This window comes from Lepisma saccharinum, chromosome 22, assembly GCF_977018435.1.
Source record: "Lepisma saccharinum chromosome 22, izLepSacc3.1, whole genome shotgun sequence".
Lineage (NCBI taxonomy): Eukaryota > Metazoa > Arthropoda > Insecta > Zygentoma > Lepismatidae > Lepisma > Lepisma saccharinum.
In genome coordinates, this window is record NC_139250.1 from 1,745,001 (window position 1) to 1,765,670 (window position 20,670).

Sequence of the window (20,670 nt, forward strand, 5' to 3'; positions counted from 1 at the left end):
CTTTCTTCTCTCTTTTCTTGTTTGTTTATAAAAATTGGATATCAAATTTGTAAGCTGCTCATTTGTATGCATTTTGCATTTACACAATTATAAACAGTTCTACTTGAACTTATTCTTTTTAAATTTACCTTGTTTAGAATGTGAATTTTATACACAGTACAATTTAGATCACTTATCTTTCCGAGGATATGCAGCGGTGGTGATTTCGTCAGAGTCAAATAGTCCGCCAATCTATTTATGGAAGACGGTTAGCAGGAGCGTCGCCTGATAATGTTCGCCTGAGCACGTGAACACTCATCTACGTATATGTCTTAAATTACGTACATATTAAATACACACACACACACAAACACACACACATACGTACGTATATTTATTCGAAAAAATACTATGTTTGATGTACGAGTATATACACACAATTTACTCTGACACGACTTCTTTCACGTCTGATAACTTTTTTTAGATAGTTGGTAACACTGACTCCCACGGTGTTCCACGGAGGGCGTTGAACACAATTGCTGTGCGTGTTGCATAGAGCTGACAGCTAAGGGGCTGTTGGCCACTATATCCCGAAGATGTTCACTTAGCTGTGCGAACACTGATGCAAGCGACAATACTTCTTACATTCGGCACCAGAGTGCAGCATATACAAGGCATGTTTAGGAGGACTCGAAAAGGTCTGTGCTACATAGTTGCAAACTTTAGCGAGAATTCGCTAAACCTGGCGGATTTTAAAGGGGGAGAGGGACAATTTCCTCTAGGTCCTTCTTGTATTACTTCAAATATAGCGTGAATTTGGGGGGAAATTGTTGAAAATAAATTTAACTGTCATTCTCACTTTTTCAATTGAATATGAAGTTACAAGGGAGAGGAGTAAATCTGCATTCAGTACAAAAACATTATTGTGAACACTCGTATGCGAACCGCACGCGACGCCACTGACGGTTAGATGGCGCACTGGAGGCCTTTGACTTTTCTGAGGGAAAATGATATACCCTTAAAAAGTTGAGTACGACTATTTTCTTGCATGTGGGTTACATCAGGAGTGGATCGTGCACTGTTTCGCTACGGGTTCACCGAAGTCAATGACACACATTAAGTTTTCGCAACTAGGTCTTCTCCGCCAAATAGTGTGTGTGCGGGGGGGAGGGGGCTGTAGAATTTTCCGTTTCTTGGAGACGAATGTTTGGAGAATCCGTTAGCATGTATCTACCATAAAGCTAACGTAGGCTTCTGTCTGTCCGATGCTTACGAGCACCAGCACAGTTGACCCACGGTTTCTCCTTCTCAGCAAAATAATTTGTCGTATTACTGCCACAAATACATATCTTATTGCATGGAAATTACAGCAAGAATTTGCGAAATGATAAAGCCATTGTTTATTTTTATTTCCCAAGTGATACCGTACATTTCTCGGAGTCACTCCTCTTATGCGCTATAGGTACAACCGCGCCTGGATAAGGCTGAATTCAGTATTGCCCCTTTTGTTTACGCCACCATCGGAATCCGGCTGAACTGAAGGTAATTTACTCTCATTGAGGGAATTATTTGTAAAATTAAATTCAATATTGCTTTTTAAACACCACCATCGCGATCCAGAGGAATTGAAGATAATTTTTTTTCCTTACTTGCTAAAGAGACATGTTAAAATACTGAATACCGTATTACTTTTTTAATGATTGGTAAGAGACACGTTCAAAAGCTGAATTGAGTATTATTTTCATTTTTCGCCACCGTCGGGAACCTGTTGTTCTAGAGGTAATTTACTCTCTGCGGGCATGGACTAGTAAGACACATATTAATTATTAAGGAACTGAATTCAAAATTAATTTGTCTCCCCGAATGGCGCAGCGGTAGCGTCGTCGCCTTGTAATCAAGGGGTCCCGGGACCGTGTTCGATAACCAGTGTAGACACTGGTTCGAATTCCACTTTAAACTGTAGGCCCAGTTCCGATTAGCCTTACTGTTCATAAAGTGGACTTAAAACGCAAACTCAATCAATGAATTCAAAATTTATTTTAGTGTTTTTTGCCACCCCCACCCCGACACCATCGGGAACCGACTGAACTAAAGATAATTCACTCCCTGCGGGAAAACTTGGTACCTTACATATTAAAAGACTGCTTTTTTAAGACGACGGGAAAAAATATACTCCCTGGGAGAGAGATTAGTAACATACATATTAAAGACTGGACTCAATATTGCTATTTTAGTGCCACCATGCTGAACTAGAGATAATTTACTTCCAGCGGGGAAAGATTGTTAACAATTACGTTTTCACGCAAGGTCCTTTGACTTGTTTGCCGCCTGCTTTGGAAGGTCTGTTCATAACAATCCTTTTGACCAAGCCGAGGTGGTTGTAAAACTGTGACGTCATAGGGATGGCAGATCGCTGGGGAAAGTTTGGTATCCGCTAGTTTTAGCAAGGGAAACTTGTTTTTCTGTTCTTCCTTGCGCTTGTATTCGTGTATTTCCAGTAATTCTTTTTTTATGCGATTCATATTGTAGTATCTGGGTGACAATAAATAATGTCTCACTGTGCTGCAAGCGCATGAATATATCAAGAAAACGAAAAATTCCATATTCTTTACCTTATATTTCCGTCCGATGAGAAGTTCCGAGCAAATGCTATTAAAAGACAAATTTCAGGTTGGTATTTTTCTTTTTATACCAGTGTGTTACGAATGTGATTTTAAATTAGTAGGAATTACAGCAAAGAAGAGCCTGAAGAAAGGCACTTCCTACAATGATAATCCCAGTTACACTAGCTTAGTGACGATAACAGTGTTCTTGCAAGACTTGTATAGTTGGGATTGCCAAATGCGGACTTTTTTTTTTTTTTTTTTTTACAGATTATATGATCTGACTACCATGCGGGAGACTTGGGTTCGATCCCCGGTGGGGGAGAACCGGGATTTTTTGCACATGTTCAAGTTGCTCCAGCGCACAGCCAGCATCGTATAAAGTGGGTACCTGGAGGTTCTGGGGGATAAAAGCGGCCAGGGGCGTGGTGCTGATCACATCTCCCCCACCTTCGGCCATGATGAAGATAGTGTGGAGTCCTAACTCCACACCCCCTGTACGCCTTCATGGTGTTGTGTAAAGCACATGGGAACACTTTACTTTGACTTACGGAGTATATGATCGTGAAATGAGGAAGACGATACTTAAAGTACAGCACATTGAGAGCTTTGTTAATAAATATGACCTAAAAAAATGGAAAGTGGTTATAAACCTCTATCCCCGAAATTCAGATAGTAAAATTTCAGAATCGAGATTTTAAATTTTTCGGAATCTGGATATTTTTTGGCCATCCTTAGTGTGAAGGCAAGATTGCTAGGAAAAATGTTCTGAGTAAGTGTATCTGTCAGATCGAGAACAAAAATCTTGATTAGTCTTATCATTTGTCTGTTCAGTAAAAAAAAACAAAAAAAACTAAATACAAAACAACAGAAAGTACTTCGTGTTTTGTCAAGGAAGAACATTATCTTTTTTTCCGAATTCTATTTTTGAACCGCAGGATCCAAAAATTAAAACGACAAATACCATGAAGCAAAAACAATGGATCAAGTGCTTCTCTTTTTCCAATTCTTTCCAGCAGTAACCGTGAATTTGTGAATTTGGTTACTTATTTTTTTTTCTATGCACCATCACATTAACCTTCTAGCGGGCGCGTTCATAATCGTGTCACCAGCGGGAGCGTGACGCATTTTTTACGTCATTTAGTATCATTCATTATGAGCAAGGATTTTTATAATATAAACGTAAATGTTTTTGGGTCTACATTTATTTATATCATATCTGAGGTTAATATAAATTAAACATTGAAATACAAGTTAGAATGCTGAAAAAAAAAGAAAAAACAGTACGTAACTTATTACATATTTATAGCGCACCACGCTTTTCATCAGCAGGCGCGTGTCGTACTTTTTACGACAGATATTCTTGCTGAAAACGTAAATATTACAAGTTTATGTACACACACTTTACATTCCAAGTTCAAGAGGGGCCGAGTCGAGTAAAAATTATCTACGTCATTTGAAAATTTATGTGCAGACTATGGCAATATCCTGTGTACACACTCCCGCCTCCCACTTCCCTCACCGGATACACACACACACACAAACACACACACTATATACTATATCTCAGTAGCGAAGCGTAGTCTTACGAAGGAGGCAAGCAATGTTTCAGTACAACAAAACATGTAGTACAACGACATGCCGAGGGGAAAGATTCAAGGTTTATAGCCTCATTTACCCAGTCGCTGGATTTGTCAAAATATCGTAATAAAGTGACTGTACTAAAAATAAACCATATGATCCGCAAACGTCACATTTACTTTTTAAAAAAAATCCAGGTAACGTTATTCATATGATATTAAACGTTTTGCATATGCGAACTTTCCGCATACGACTAAAGGGAGACGGAATTTCTTACTTACTTATTAGTACCTTTATTTGTTCATTATTATTTAATATGGTCAAACGGTGACCAAACCGATTTAGAAAAAAAAATGGGGATCATTTGTTTATTTTACGCTGCATGATGTAATTTAGTATTTTTGGGCACCCTTAAAACCGCATTGGAGTAACTTAAACACTAAATAAAAAGTTAAACACAAACAATAAAAAATTCATTTCAAAGCAAAGAAACACATGCATAGACGATGTACTCACCACAATAAATTTCAAACTTTTGGTGTTGGTCGACCCCCTTCCACGATTTTCATTTTAACACTTATCTCTCTCGAGCTAAACGAAGCAATTTTCAATTGCTCAATAATACACCCGCACTTCACATCAGCCGTTCCTAAATACGCGTTCATTCCGATAAATTCACAGCACAAAACACGAAGCAACAAACACTCACACTATCCCACGCGCTTTCCACAACTGCAAATGCAAGCATCCACACAAAACACTTTGAAATTCTCTGAAACAACAGAAAGTGATACCAACCTATTTCCTTAATTTTATCCGTCACAAAGGAAAGATATATCAGTTTGGAGATAAAAATTACGCGGAGGAATCAGAATCATTTCAGCAGAACGAGTATGTACATTAATATTTAAGTAATAAAGTGTCATTCAATGGCGTGCCCGGGGCGAAGGGGGGAGTGGATGGTAGACATAACCCCCTTTTGGCCCAGTATATCTAAGAAAAAACGTCAAAGGGAGGAAAAGATGATAAAATGGGGACCGTAAAAAGACCCTGGGAACACCACTTGCGTCATAATAATAGAACTTAAAACATATTCGGGCCTCCCCGATGACGCAGTGGTAGTGTCGTCGCCTTGTAATCAAGGGGTTCCGGGTTCGATACCCGGTGGGGGCACAAGTGTTTCAGATCCCATTTTAAACTGTAGGTCCAGTCCCGATTAGCCTTACTGTGCATAAAGTGGACTTAAAACAACAAATCAATCAATCAATCATTAAAACATATTCTTGTGCTCATAATATGCAGAATGTATACGATTTACTTCTATGCCATGTACAAATATCAGTAGATAGTTCTTTCTCAGATAGCTTTATTTTCACCCCAAGTTTTATTCAAAAGCAGTCAATTTATTGATTGTAAAATTTGTAAAGAGCTCACTTGAATTACTGCGTAAATAATTTGGCAGTTGCAAACACTGGTAGCGGTCAACACGTAATTTGAGCTGGACCGACCAGGAAGCAGGGTGCAGGACCAAGGTCCGTCCAATCTTCCCTCCCTCCCTGAGAAAACTCTTCACGGGGGTGCAGAAATTCCACTGCCCCAACTCCCAATGTCAACTTTTTTACGCGTTTTACATTTCGCGAAATCTAAAATAATTTGTAATATAATATGATATATATGGAATTTAGAACAGTGATAATAACTTCTTTTAGTTATTTTATGACTAACAATTATTATTATATTTGCGATCTTGTTTACGTGTTCATGAAGACAAATATTCGTTACTAGTGTTTGCTGGCAACGTACCCATAGATGGATCCTTCTGCTTTCGGTTGAACTCGGCTATTTTCGGGAATCACGCAAGCTCGGAAAGCACAGCTTTTTGTAGAAGCTTTGTGGACGGGTTCCACCACAATTTCACGCTTCGCCATGTGACTCCTTCGGAGGCCTTATTTTCCCGCAGAACGGCTGCAAGCATTGAGGCTGGTGCTTGCTACAGAGCTGCTGGGGGAGTTTGCGGCCGCATTTTTTCGGGAAATCGAGTGCGATGGAAACTAAATACGGTTAGAACATTAAGTACATTAAATGATATTCGAATTATGCAAGCAGTGCTTGCATTGCTTGTACTATATCTTCGCCTCTGCTATATCTCGTATAAACTTAGTAAACTAAACCAAATAATAAGAAATTACTTTCACATTTTCGGATATGTCCGTCCCCTCAAAACATCCTGGTAACGAGCCTAGCTACCAAAGTAGGTCAAGTCGCGATTAGCCTTTCTGTGCATAAAGCGGACTCAAAAACAAAATCAATCAATATATTCTATTCGAGAAACTTGAAGGATACGCTGAATTTCTTTAACGTCTACGTTTTGTCGACTCATTTTCAACAATGACCTGACGAAATAATTACAGAACAGGAGCAGGCGCGCAGCGCAAACTTTACGACACGGTGTTCTCATCTGAAATAAACAACAATTGACAGAGTATAACATATGGATTAGTAACAATGACTGCTAATATGCAACACAAAATACCTCTTTGAGGAATACATAAAAAGCATAGGTCGACGAATTCAAAGGAAACACAAGAAAATTACTTTTGGCATAAATTTTGCTCAGGCGCGCCCGCTCGAAGGTTAATGTATATCGTGTAAGTTGTGTTGCGATGCTCTTAAATACGTGTTTTATCTCTTAAGGGTCTCTCTTATCACACAACACTTGAGCAACCTTTTGTTCTGACGTCACGGGAGAATGTCTTTTTAATTTTAGGCTAGATGCCTACGTTGTCAGGTTAGGCTAGCTAGATTTAGTTCTCTTAGCCTAAATAATATTTTTTCATTGTATTTATGTTAATGGAACTTAACCTCGTAGCCATTTCTCGTCTGACGTCAGAACACCAATTTCGAACTCAGTGCTTACTTCCTGTATCAATTCGTCCCACAGTGCTGATAAAAATAATAAAGTAAACGAAGTTATAATATTACTTGAGTTTCTGGTCTAGTTATATACATTTATACTTTCAGCTTGTAAAAAAACTATCAAACTTTTCGTGAAATGACATATTTGCTTCTCTAGCAGTTAATCTTCTCTGTCGAACGCTGATGGACAATCCACTGTTCAACATGGATAAACTTCAATAGTGCAAGTGTAGATTGTAAGATGATTAATAAATATCAAATAATTCGTTGTTTAATTGTGTCATGTCATCCGACATAGCGTGAAAAATGTTAGATTCAAAGCTGAATATTTGGTTTGCAATGGTTTCAGGTTTAAGTGCATCATTTGGAAGTTTTTTTGGAAAATTGTCCAGTTCTGATGTGCCATTACAGAGATGGTGTCGGATCATGCTAGAAACTTTCATATGTACAGAATTGCACGAAGACGAAAGTACAGAGAACACTGACTGCCAGTCACTTAATAAAAATGTTCGTAATATCTTCTATCTTGTTTATTTAACATCTAAAATGTTTGTTGTTGGTGGACAAATGTATTTTAATTTGTGTTACATGGATTTTATGTGCAAGGTCAATATATTTTTCTTTGCACCAGTAGTACCAGGTACTTGTTTACTATCCTTCGGACACATTTATTTATTTTTACAGAAGAAACTACTTACCGTAATAAGTTCCTGTAGCATTGTCGAACATCGGGAAGGTGTTTTGTGTGATGTGGGAATGTTTCATAGCTGAAATTCATGTTGTTTGTTGAAAATTAATTCTCCGACGAACCATTGGCGCGTGGATAGGTTAGTTCTGTTAGGTTAGGAAACATAGTTAAAATTTGGGGTAACAGTAGGATAAGTCGGAGACACTTTAAACTCGGTTGTTTTCAAATAAAAATCATTGCTACTTACCTCATATGCATAGCGGAAGATTTTTCAAGCTGGCCATAACTTTTTTTTCATGAAAAAAAGCGTTATTTTTAACATTATAATCATTTATTGGTCGTTGCTAATTCGGCGCGCAAATTTTGACTCACGTTGTCTATCGTCAGCTGATATGCAGTATCGTCAGCTGATGTGCAGTGTTTCCGAACTTATGAACCGATAAATGCCGCACAAACTATTCACGAAAGGTTTTTAAGCGAAAATTGATGCTAGACTCTACTTTACGTCCTTATCTGCATGGTGATTGCTTCTTTGCGTTGGCGGTGCGCAATCGTGGCATCTCTTCGGGTAAGTACCTTTTTCTTTTTACACTTTCTGTTCACAATAGCCCCACTATCCATTGACGGGGTCGAGGTATGCCTACGAGGTTAGGTTAGGCCTGGTAGGTTAGGTTCCATTAGCACTCATTTCACCCCTAAATATGTGCTTCATCGTCTAAAAAATTCCTCAGTACATTCAATTGCGCATATCCGGACAACATCGGTTTTTCTTGATCTACTTCTTCAGGAAAGCTTTGCTCGCTTTGGGATTTACGTTGTTCAATTAATTATAAAATAAGCTTTCCAACGATATATGACACGTATTCCTTAGGAAAAGGACGTAAACTAAAGTCTTACCTTACATTGGAAAAAAAAACCCGCTCACACGTCATCTTGTCAAACTTCCGCGTGGTTGCTACACTGTGAGGGGGTTACATAACCGAACGCACGGAACATTTGATTCACGTAGTCGACGGTAATGGCGGCACGAGCTATCGCACAACGGAGATGCATGATTGACGAAAAATACCTTATTTACAGGAAAAATACGTAGCACGAATCTAAAAAACAATATCTCCGGCTTCAGAAAGTCCTCAAGAACACAATTCCGTAAGTACTTTCTCGTCTTTTCTCCTGTAAATTTTAAGAAATCCGTCTCCGACTTATCCTACTGTTACCAAATTTGGTGTCGTGTTAGTATCAGGATCTAGAAATTGGAAATAATTGCGAACCATTGGCGCATGGTTAGGTTAGTTCCATTGACGCTAGCCCCACGAACCATTGGCACTAGCCCCACGAACCATTGGCGCTAGCCCCACGAACCATTGGCATGTGGTTAGGTTAGGCAAACATAGTTAAAATTTGGTGTCGTGGTAGTATCAGGAATATATATATTTGGTTGTGAAACAAAAAAAATCGCGAAAATTGACAGTTTCCTTTTCGAAAATTAACGCCTTATTTTCGCTTAATTAAAATTTCGGTAACCACCAAACGTCTCTAATTCCCTTATTTTCGTATTTTTCACATTGATACTTACATATTCTGCATTCGTAAGGATTCTTCTATTTCGCGTTTCTTTTTTTCAGGCAAATAATCTCAATTTTCGAAATATGGAGTATTTTTATTTTCTTCGCTTTTGCTTGCGTTACACGCGATATGGCGGAGAAATCTTGACTAGCGTAGTCCATGATCAGTGGTTATGCAGTGTTGCAACCTTCTTCATAGCAAAATATCTAGGTACTAGTATGGAGAATACGTAAGTACGAATGTCAAAAATTGACGAAACTCGGAAGTTATAGGTGTCGTGTGGTGGGTGTGTTGTGAAATTGGTGCCGGGTGTTGAGGATCCGGTGGAGTTTTTGGTTGCACACGGGGTGGTGAAGAGAGGAAAGGAATGTGCAAAGTGTGAAATTGGAAATAATTGCGAATCATTAGCGCTAGCCCCACGAACCATTGGCGCTAGCCCCACGAACCATTGGCGCTAGCCCCACGAACCATTGGCGCATGGATAGGTTAGTAGGGCCACGCAAAGGTTTCAATAGTGAAAAAGATAGCCCCACGAACCATTGGCGCTAGCCCCATGAACCATTGGCGCTAGCCCCATGAACCATTGGCGCGTGGATAGGTTAGTAGGGCCACGCAAAGGTTTCAATAGTGAAAAAGATAGCCCCACGAACCATTGGCGCGTGGATAGGTTAGTAGGGCCACTCAAAGGTTTCAATAGTGAAAAAGATAGCCCCACGAACCATTGGCGCTAGCCCCACGAACCATTGGCGCTAGCCCCACGAACCATTGGCGCTAGCCCCACGAACCATTGGCGCATGGATAGGTTAGTAGGGCCACGCAAAGGTTTCAATAGTGAAAAAGATAGCCCCACGAACCATTGGCGCTAGCCCCACGAACCATTGGCGCGTGGATAGGTTAGTAGGGCCACGCAAAGGTTTCAATAGTGAAAAAGATAGCCCCACGAACCATTGGCGCTAGCCCCACGAACCATTGGCACGTGGATACGTTAGTAGGGCCACGCAAAGGTTTCAATAGTGAAAAAGATAGCCCCACGAACCATTCACGGATAGCCCCACGAACCATTCATAAATAGCCCCACGAACCATTCATGGATAGCCCCACTAACCATTCACAGATAGCCCCACGAACCATTCACAGATAGCCCCACGAACCATTCATGGATAGCCCCACGAACCATACATAAATAGCCCACGAACCATTCATAAATAGCCTTAGAGATACTGGGCGAAAGGGGGGGTTATAGCCCCCATCAACCTCACATTGAGCATGCCACTGATCCTGTGCACGTCATGTTGTCGCAAGTTCGTAATCAGAAATGATGAACAGTAACTCACGTTTATTTACGTTCTAGAACTGTTACACAGTTACAAAACCGCGTATTTGGAAACACTGACCGGTTGTTACGTCATGAAACGCTCGCAAATATTTGGTTCACGTAGTAGACGGACATCAAGGGAACAGCTTTCGTGCATTGGAGTGACATTAATGTCGAAAATTACATGATTTAGCGGCAAAAAAATTTCAACGAGGTGAAAACAAACTTCCAAGACCTTCCTAAAGTATAAATAAACCCATTTCGGTAAGTACTTTCTCCTGTAAAATTGAAGAAATACGTTTTGGGGATACGAAAATTTTACCTTTCGCTTATTTTGCAATTTCTAGATGTTCTACACCTTCAGGAATGTTCCGCGAAGCAGATACGTAAGTACGAATGTCAAAAATTGACGAAACGAAAAAATTAGAGGTGTCCGAAGGATAGTAAATTTTTACCATTTTTACCCCTAACCTTACTGTGAATGATTCGTGGGGCTATCCTTCAATGGTTTGTGGGGCTACCCGTGCATGGTTTTACGACCCCAAATTTTAACTATGTTTGCTTAACCTAACCTTACCGAGAATGGTCAGTGTGGCTATCCACGAATGGTTTTGCGCTAATTGTGATAACAAATCGATAAAAAATCTTATTTTCGTAGCACTTTAACACAAACGTTCTTCATCGAAGATGCCGTTTTTGTATTCTGCAATTTTACGATTGATGCATAGTTGCCAAACTTGCCTGTAATCAAATCAGTCCACATTCCACATGCTCTTCTACATTGTGATTGTCACTGTCACTGTCGTCATCCTCGACGCATTTCTTACTGTTCTCTTCCGTCATTTTTACACGATCCATGCTCTCCAAGTATGAAATGAACAGTGTGGCAATGCTGTAGACAGCGTAACTAATTGCGAACGTCAATTGTTCATATCAACAAATATGGTTCTCATACTTTTATACGGAGAATCATTGCGAGAATAGAAAAGCTTATTTTACAACTTCTAGATGTTAATAAACAATTTCTACACCTCACCTCAACATGTTAACCTCAGAAATCATTGCGACTAATTATTTTGTGAGTATAAGCAGTAGCATAGAAATTACAGAAGGGTCCGGTATTGTAAATTCTTGCCGTAGTTGAATATGTCCCACAAGAGGTAGGTAAGATACATTGCTTATTTCACTTACAATGATTTTTTTTTTTTTTTTTTGCAAGAACCATCGAATATAAAGTAGCCTATCAACCAAATGACATCAAGATAAATAACTAATTATTTAACCTGGAATTGACAGAATATAAGATCTCTAGAGGGATGTGTGATTTGTGTTGCCTTCCATCAATTTTTACCTATTATATTGTAACATTCTTCCAAGGAAAATTTATTAAAAAGTATTTCTTAAAAGTGTTGCCTGAACCAAAACACTTTCCGTCTGTTCCGTAGATGTTTACTCACCTAGCAGACCCTTTCTTTGTATTATTACGAAGTGTGAATTACTGGCACATACCTATGGTGCCTGATGGTAATTTTTAAAAATATATTAATTAATGTTTACTCCCATTTTACTGAGCTAACATTTTTCTCATTTTCTTTCAGGTTTTGTTTGTGAGCAAAGCATTTTTCTTTGCACTGATGGTCATTTGCAATGGTGCTGTTTGGACATTCTTTGTGAAAGCTCTTTGCTGCTCAAAGTCATCTCTACCAGCAACAATTGTAAGCACGGCTGTCAACTTCACAATCTCTGTAAGTTCTTAGAATAATGAACAATTATGGCTCTGGGGAATGGGGTATGTCTTCTTTGTTGTTCCCCTTTCCTAGTTTCATTCTCCAAACGGTGCATGAAGTGAAAGGGGAGGGTTTCCCCCAGCTAACAAAATGTATGCAGAGCATCCTCCCAACTGTCTCATTATCACCATGTTAAACATGGGAGCATCCCCAGCTAGCCCTAAGGCTCAGGTAAACATCTCCCACTTAACAATTTGCACTTCACGTGCTGTCTTGGAGACACCCAACGATAATTTATTTACTCTGAACAGGGTTTCATGTGATATGGGATACTTCATTTCCAATAGTTTCTCTCCATTTGGGGAAAAAACAAAAACAATAGCAGAGATTAACATCTGAGGACCTTGTGAACGTCATTTAACCATTTTCCAGTAATGATACCACATAACGCTAGTTAGATGTAAATGTAAGTAATTTTATATTAATTGAATTTGTGTGTGTATTAAAGATAATTTGTAAAATTCAGCTTGTTGTATTAGTGCTGGCATGGTAAGCATGCAGAGACACATTGAATTTTCATTTGCCGTAGAATATCTATAGGCTTCCAGACGGCAAGAAATCACTGGTGCATGTGTATGCAGGAGGTGCCATCTTTAAAGTGACAAAAATAGTGTTACAATACAATACAATACCTTTATTCATAGTTAGACATTGTACAATGCAATAGATGTTGTCAGTTATTGGTTACATATTTATTATTGTATATATGTAAATTATATAGAGAGGGATTACATTGATCTACAATATGATATAGATACTAATATGAGAGTATATGCGTATATAAAGTAAGAGTATGTAGACATAGGACAATTATAATATTAGTGACGATGAAATAATATAAATATGGCAGTGGCAATATACATAACAATAATACATAAAAACAGGAAATAAACAATACAATACATTCTAGAATATTAAATCATTTTTGGGATGGATTTCAAATTCTTCTAGATTGTAGAAGACCTTTTCTTTTAACCAGGGTTGAAGTACACTTTTAAATTTTTTAAGGGAGACAATGTGAGCAGCTTCTGGTAACATGTTGTATAACTTAATTCCTAAATACTTATAACTATTATGTGTTTTACTTAATCTGATTGATGGTGTGTCGAGCTTGTAACAGAATCTTGTATTGTGTCTGTGCACAGTGTGACTTGCGTTATAATTATGTACATTTTCTTTTATATTCACTAGACAGGTAAATATATATAAGCTTGGCACAGTCATTATTTTTAGTTCCTGAAAGAGATTTTTACAGGAAACAGACTGATCAAAGACTCCTGCCATGCTTTGTAAAGCTTTTTTCTGCCAGATAAATACATCCCCAGCACCAGATGAGTTTCCCCACAAGAGAATTCCATAAGTCAGACGGCTATGGAAAAAATGCATAATATGATTGCAGCAACAAATCCTTGGTAATGCATGTTCTAAGCTTTTTAAGTAGAAATACCAACCTGGCAAGTTTGGAACATAGGTGATTTGTTTGGGATAATTTGGAGTCTAAGTGTAAACCAAGAAGTTTTACGGAAGTCCATTCATGGCCATTTCCTAATGTAATAAAATATTTTCTCTGTTTTATTTTCATTAATTGTAAGTTGATTTGTTTCAAACCAAAAAGTGGAGGTAGAGTCTTGAGGTAGATTTTTTTAAAAAAAAAACAGTTGGTACCTCATGTAAATTGGAGCAGTTTACAGTCTGTCCTGTAATTTTTGTCAGACTTTTAATGTTTTGATTTGACTCTTCCTTGTATTTATCCCTGTTCTATATAAAGAAGGGAGAGAGAGCTCCAAACCAAATCCAGGGTAATAAAAAATGAATAGTGCAACTTTACAGTTATTATGACGTTACTATTTATAATAAAAAATGAGACGAGGTATCAATATAAAGAAGACCTCTGGAAGTTTTACTCACGTGACTCACATTATAAAGATTAAACGTGGAAAAGGTCCAAACGATAATCAAGTAGTTGCTATGCACGAGACAGCAAGATGTCAACGGTTTCGAAGGCACTAACAATTTGCAGTTCTAACTTTGGAAAATCTTTTGGAAGGGTGAAATATATGCATTACTACTGAAAAGCATGCAGCAGTGTCTTTGCTCCATTACGATTGAATCAGTTCTCGATAGCTCCAACACACAATACGCCTTCTGCTGGTCATTAGCCATTTTACGACACTGGCGATCACGGTGGTGCATCGGATAAGCAGAATGAGCCTGCTAAGTGGTAATAAAACTTCCAGAGTTCTTCTTTATATTGATGCCTTGTCTGATTTTCTATCATAAATAGTAACGTCATAATAACTGTGTAGAATTGCACCATTCATTTTGAATTATCCTGTATATTACTGTAACTTATCTTGGCAAAATTAAGGTCAAGTGCCCTACGTTCAAATACATATAAAACATAAAAAAGCAAACATTTAAATAAATAATAAAAAGCAGACCAGAGAACTGATTAGCAAAAGGCTCAGCTTCAACTGTTTGAGTGTGTCTGTAGAAAAAGTAAAGTGCTCCCCTGTGCATAGCACCACGCCGTGAAGGCGTATAGGGGGTGTGGGGGTAACGCCCCACACTTTCTTGATCCGGTCGTGAGTGGGGGTGATGTGATCAGCATCACGCCCCTGACTGCCTTTACCCCTCAGGGTTTCCCCCAGGTACCCATGTTATTCGACGCTGGGTGGGCGCCGGGGCCGCTTCCATCGTTAGAAAAGTTCCCGGATTTGAACCGGCCGGGGATCGAACCCGGGACCTTTAGCATGGTAGTCAGATGCGTTACCGACTGACCCACCGCGGCCACCATGTGTCTGTAGAAGCATAATAATAATATATTGAATCGAGAAATAATTTTTGAAATTTGTTTTTGAGTAATTCCAAACTCAACATTATTTTGCAATGTGCATGATCATAAAGAAGTGTAGAGAAGTAATTTTATTCAAAATTCTGCCATTTTAGCATTATTTTCATGTAAAGACATACGAGGGGCATCATAAAATTTTAATTATCACCATTAACAGAATGACAGAAAGTTAAATGTAGGAAGTTACATAAATTGTAATATCTTAAATGATAAAAGAATTACAGTGATATAAAAAAATGTCCATTTTTGCATATGATATGAACTTATATTGTATATCAAAATTGTTCCCTTGAATTGAAGATGAAGAAGGGATTTGGTAATATTCATCAAAGGCACAGCAATTAATCAAATTCATAATGATAATGCTTTGAACATTTTCACTGTAAACATTAAAAGATAATCTAGAAGGCATTGACTCTCCATGAATCTACATTGAATGCTTAGTTTCATATTTATTATGCATTTTAATAAATGTTCTTTCATTTACCTGCTGTCTTGCACTTTATTTTGCAATTCCATGTGATTTGTTTGGTATTGGAAAGAGGCTAATATTGTCTAAATTTAATTGTAAATATATTCCTCATTAAAGTAATACCCAGTGAGAACTTGGACAGTGACCACAGGCTATTAGTAGGAGATGTGAGGAGATGGAAAATAAAAGATAGAAGGGAAGAACAAAAGAGAAGGATAAGAGTGTGCGAATTGAAGGATAAGATGATAAAAGAGGAATATCAACAAATATTGCAAACAAAAGTGCCAAGAGATGAACCCAAAGGAGTAGAAACAGAATGGACAAGATTTAAAACAGAACTAGTAGAGGCAGCTGAAAAGGTATGTGGAAGGACAAGCAAGAAAAGAAAGAAGAAACAAACACCATGGTGAAATGAAAGAACTAGGGAATCAGTGAAAAAAAATGATGCATTTAGAAAATGGTGTAAAGTTAAATCACAAAATGCAAGAAAAGAGTACGTGGAAAAGAAGAAAGAGGCAAGAACAGTAGTAAAGGAGGAAGGAAGAAAGTGGATGGAAGAGTGGGCTAAAGTGCTAGAAGAAGTTGTAGATGGGAACAAGAAAGTATTGTATGGATTATGAGAGAAAGGAGAAGAGACAGCTGCTAAGGGATGAAAGGGGAAACGTAGAAGAGGATGAAGAAATAAGAAGATGTGTAGAAATCATTTCGAGAAATTGCTGAATGTGAAAAAAAGGAAATAAACATGAAGAAGTGAAGGAGAAAGAAAAGAGGGAGGAAAAAGTGAATCTCACATGGAAAGAAGTGGAGGAAGCTCTGAAGAGAATGAATAGAGGTAGAACACGTGGACTAGATGAAGTGCCAGTGGAAATGATATTAGGAGCAGGAGTAGTTGGTGTACACTGTGTTGAAAACAGTGTGGCAAGAGAGAGAAGTGCCAAGAGATTGGACAAAGGGACTAATAGTTCCATATTCAAGAAGGGTGACAGAAAGGCATGTAAAAACTACAAACAAATAACACTAATGTGCCACTCAGCAAAGGTGTATGAGAAAATATTAGAGAAAAGGATAAGGGAAGTGACAGAGCTGAACATGAGAGGAACAGTATGGATTTAGAATGGTAGATCTGATTTTCAACATAAGGCAATTACAGGAAAGGCATTATGAGTATGAAAATGATTTGATTATGGCATTCCTAGATATAGAAAAGGCATACGATAGCATGGACAGAACAAAGATTTGGAAGGCTCTAAGAGAGAACGGAGTCGAGGAAGAGATAGTGTGCAGAGTGCAGAGCACATACAAGGCCAACCAGAGCTGTGTGAAGACACCAGTAGGAAGAACGGAGTGGTTCAGTATAAGTAATGGACTAAAACAGGGAAGTGCTCTTTCCCAACTGCTCTTCATAATTACAATGGATGCAATTAACGAAGAGGTGGGGAAGAAGATAGGAGAGGAGGAGATGTCGTTCGCTGATGACTTAGTAATATGGGGAAACAGGGAAGAAGAAGTACAGAGACAGCTTGATAGTTGGAATGAGGAAATCAGAAGAGCAGGAATGAAGTTCAGTGCAGAAAAGACTGAACTGCTAATAACAAGAAACAGAGTCATAAATGAACCAAGAATAAAGATGGACATGAAAGAGTCGAAGGTTGTGGTGAGCTCCAAATATCTAGAAAGCATAATTGAGAGAAGTGGAAGAATATCTGAGAAGGTAAACAGAATAGGACAAATGTGAGAAGGACTATATCAAAGTGTTCAAAGTTTAATATGGAACGGGGACGTACCTATGACTATGTGCCAATAATTAAGTACGGATCAGAGACTTGGACAATGACAGAGGGAGACAAAAGAAAGATGCAGGCAGTGGAGACGAAATTTCTAAGGAGTATATTGGGATAGAATAAGGAATGAGGAGATCTGACAAACAGTGGGGGTGGTGAAGCTTCAGGACAGGATTGTTCAGGCACAGATGAGATGGTTTGGACAAATGAAAAGGGTGTATGCAGAAAGACTACAAGTGAGAGCTTACAATGCACAAGGAGTGGGAATAATGCCAAGGGGGAGACCAGGATGTTGGTGGAAAGAGCAGATAGCGGAGAATGTTAGGAGGAGAGGGCAAGATTGGAACACCTTGGAAAGAGAGGAGTGGTGGAAGACCAGGAAAAAATGGAGAGGCTTCACTTCTATGCAGACCCAGCCAGAGGCAGGAAACGGCAAAGGATGGTGATGATTCGAAGAACCAACTTCACCAAATTTTGATATTTGAGCCTCAAGAAGTTTCACTGTGCTGGAAATTTCAGATTTTTCCTCTGTTCTCCATTTGGGTTACAGAGCTTCAAGCTTTTCATTTTTGTTCAAAAATTTCAATTTTGAGGATCTTACAGAATAAATGAAGGGCCAGTGACACTTCACATTTTTTATAATGTTTGGACTCACCTGGGACTGCAACATAAACATAAGAAATATGGTTGGTGGCGGTTTTGTACGGAAATAAGTGAAAATTAAAATTAATAACATTTCATAATAAATTAATAAGTGATGGTCAGATATTGGTTCAAAATTGTCGTTTGAATATTTTTAAAGAATTTTAAATTGTAGCTACACATGTGTTTGTTGAGTAGTGTTATGTCGGAGTGTTGATTTCCTCTGAATACATGATAAGTATTTCTTTCAAAGTTTGTTGTTGTGTTTAACTCTATCTAACGAATCTTGCCACTCTCTTTTTAAATGCTTTTTTTTTTGTTTTAGAAACAAGTTATAAATGCAACTAAACAGTGTTTGAAATTTGCATTGTACAAATTCTCATAATTTCATGTCAGAATATTTTAGGTTAATTCCTTTGTGAGGATACCCTGTTTTAGTGTTTTGTTTGAAATGTTATTGAATGAAATGTGTGCAACCATAAAGAATGATTGCTGAAGTTGTGACTTCTCTTTCAGGCTGCCCTGGGCATCTTATTCTTTAAAGAAGCCACGTCTATGCTGTGGTGGTGTGGAACGATTTTGGTCATTCTGGGATTGGTCCTCATCAGCCAGGGAGAGAAAGAGTCCAGCTCCAAGAAGGCCAAGTGAGGAATCCTCATACTATTTTGTCAGTAAGTAAAACATGCATTTCCTATTAATGGTAGAGTTTTAATTCTTTAATGTTTCTGACTGCAAATGGTTTTGCTTTGAACAAGAAACTACATATTCAGACATGCACCCTACAAAAGTAGGACATATAAATTATATGTTTATGTAACCCCCCCCCCACCTGAAAAAAAAAGCAGAGTAGTTTGGCCTCCCCGATGGCGTAGTGGTAGCATTGTCACGTTGTAATCATGTGGTCTTGTGTTTGATACCCGGTGGAGGCACATGGTGATTCAGATCCCATTTTAACTGTAGATCCAAGTTGTTGTTACTGGCAAATACAAATAGAGTACCAAGTAATTTGTGCCACCCCTAATATTCACTTGAATTTGCAACAAAATGCTCACAAATTGTTTAACGTGTATGTATTTGGTGTGCTTGCAAAAAAACCTGCACATGGAAATTAGGTAAGGAATGTAAAAAAGTGAGTTATAATGAACATATAGAATATATTGCTTTCGTAGCTAAAGCACATACATGGGATTTCAGCACAGCTTCACCTGAATGTTGAATGTTTGGGTTTGAGATGTTCCTGTTGCAATATCATCTGGAGGAGATTTGTGTGCAGAACTGATAACTGGCAGTTAGACTGTCTTCAGGCTGTTGTTTGCAGTAAAGGGACACATAAGGGACTTCTTTCAGCATGACCAAAATAACCACTAGTTGCTGCTTCCTTTGACTGAGACTTTTATTTCTAGGTAAGAATTGGAAAGTCCTACAAGCACCAAAGCAGACCTGCTTTTCAAAGTTTTTCCTGTGGCACCACTACCATCATTGTGGAAGTTCCCTGATTCCTTTGGTGTAGTAAAAGTGCTCTTGTAGCCACTGCAGGACATATTTTTTTTCAGTATTTCCTCTGTCTTAATTTCTTGCTTCTCAGATGCTCTTTAAAGGGCTCCATCCTCTGGCAATTTTATCACCCCTTTTTTATGCACAAATGTCTCGGTCAACGTTGAATGACCCTTGCATGACAGTCATGGGCCCATGCGAAAAATTCTGAATGCAGAAAAGTTGTTCTTGTTGTTTTAAGTCCGCTTGATGCATAAAAACAGAAAGGCTAATCAGGACTGAAGCTACAGAATGCAAAAAAGGAAGAAAAATGTTTCCAATTACATCTATTTGGAAGCCACCAACCGCTCTTGGTACAGTCAGAATAAAATTTGCATTTTTTACGAAATCTGTAAAATACATCCTAAAATTCCTATAATTTACATTCATATTTGGCAGTCAAACCAGGCAGTGGTGAAAATCAAGAGATGCAAGGTTGTTTTCCACAATAGAATGTAAGTTGTAAGAATTTCAGCATGTTTTTCAGTAAGTCGACGCTGGCAATATTCTTGTAACTGTACACATGCCTTTTCCCTTCTTACGTAAAACAAGTACATATTTTTCCATGATGAAGATACCAAAAAGTTGTATAACTATTCTTTTAAATGAGTAAAATTAAATAAGGAAATAGTTACATCATTTGTTCAACTTCAGAAAAGAATTAAGTCGCACCTACACTCCACACATGTGAATATTTATGCTGGAGTCTTGAACATCCTCGGGAACAACAGCTGTTCTATACAATTAGTTCCATCTAATTTCCATAATATTTGCAAAGTGTTTAGTCTGTATTTTGGAAGACTCAATTCGAACATCTAATTTGCATCTAACTCTGTCTTCAGCTAAAACATAATTTTACTTAAGTCACCACACAATGCGATAAAGAAAGCTTCATTTCAATTCTGAAACTATGCTGAATGGTGTGGTATGATCAGTGGTATAGTGCAGTATGT

The 20,670-nt window shown here is 38.2% G+C and overlaps 1 protein-coding gene across 1 annotated transcript in view; it reads left to right on the top strand.

The window, feature by feature from the left end:
* The window catches only part of LOC146004659 (transmembrane protein 42), a 165,732-nt gene that overhangs the window by 133,387 nt on the left and 11,675 nt on the right, over positions 1-20,670 (top strand). The window contains exons 2-3 of the mRNA XM_083143572.1: positions 12,247-12,393; positions 18,701-18,855. Coding sequence (XP_082999698.1) covers positions 12,283-12,393; positions 18,701-18,832 — 243 coding nt within the window. The 5' untranslated portion in view covers positions 12,247-12,282 and the 3' untranslated portion in view covers positions 18,833-18,855. The remainder of the gene's footprint in view (positions 1-12,246; positions 12,394-18,700; positions 18,856-20,670) is intronic.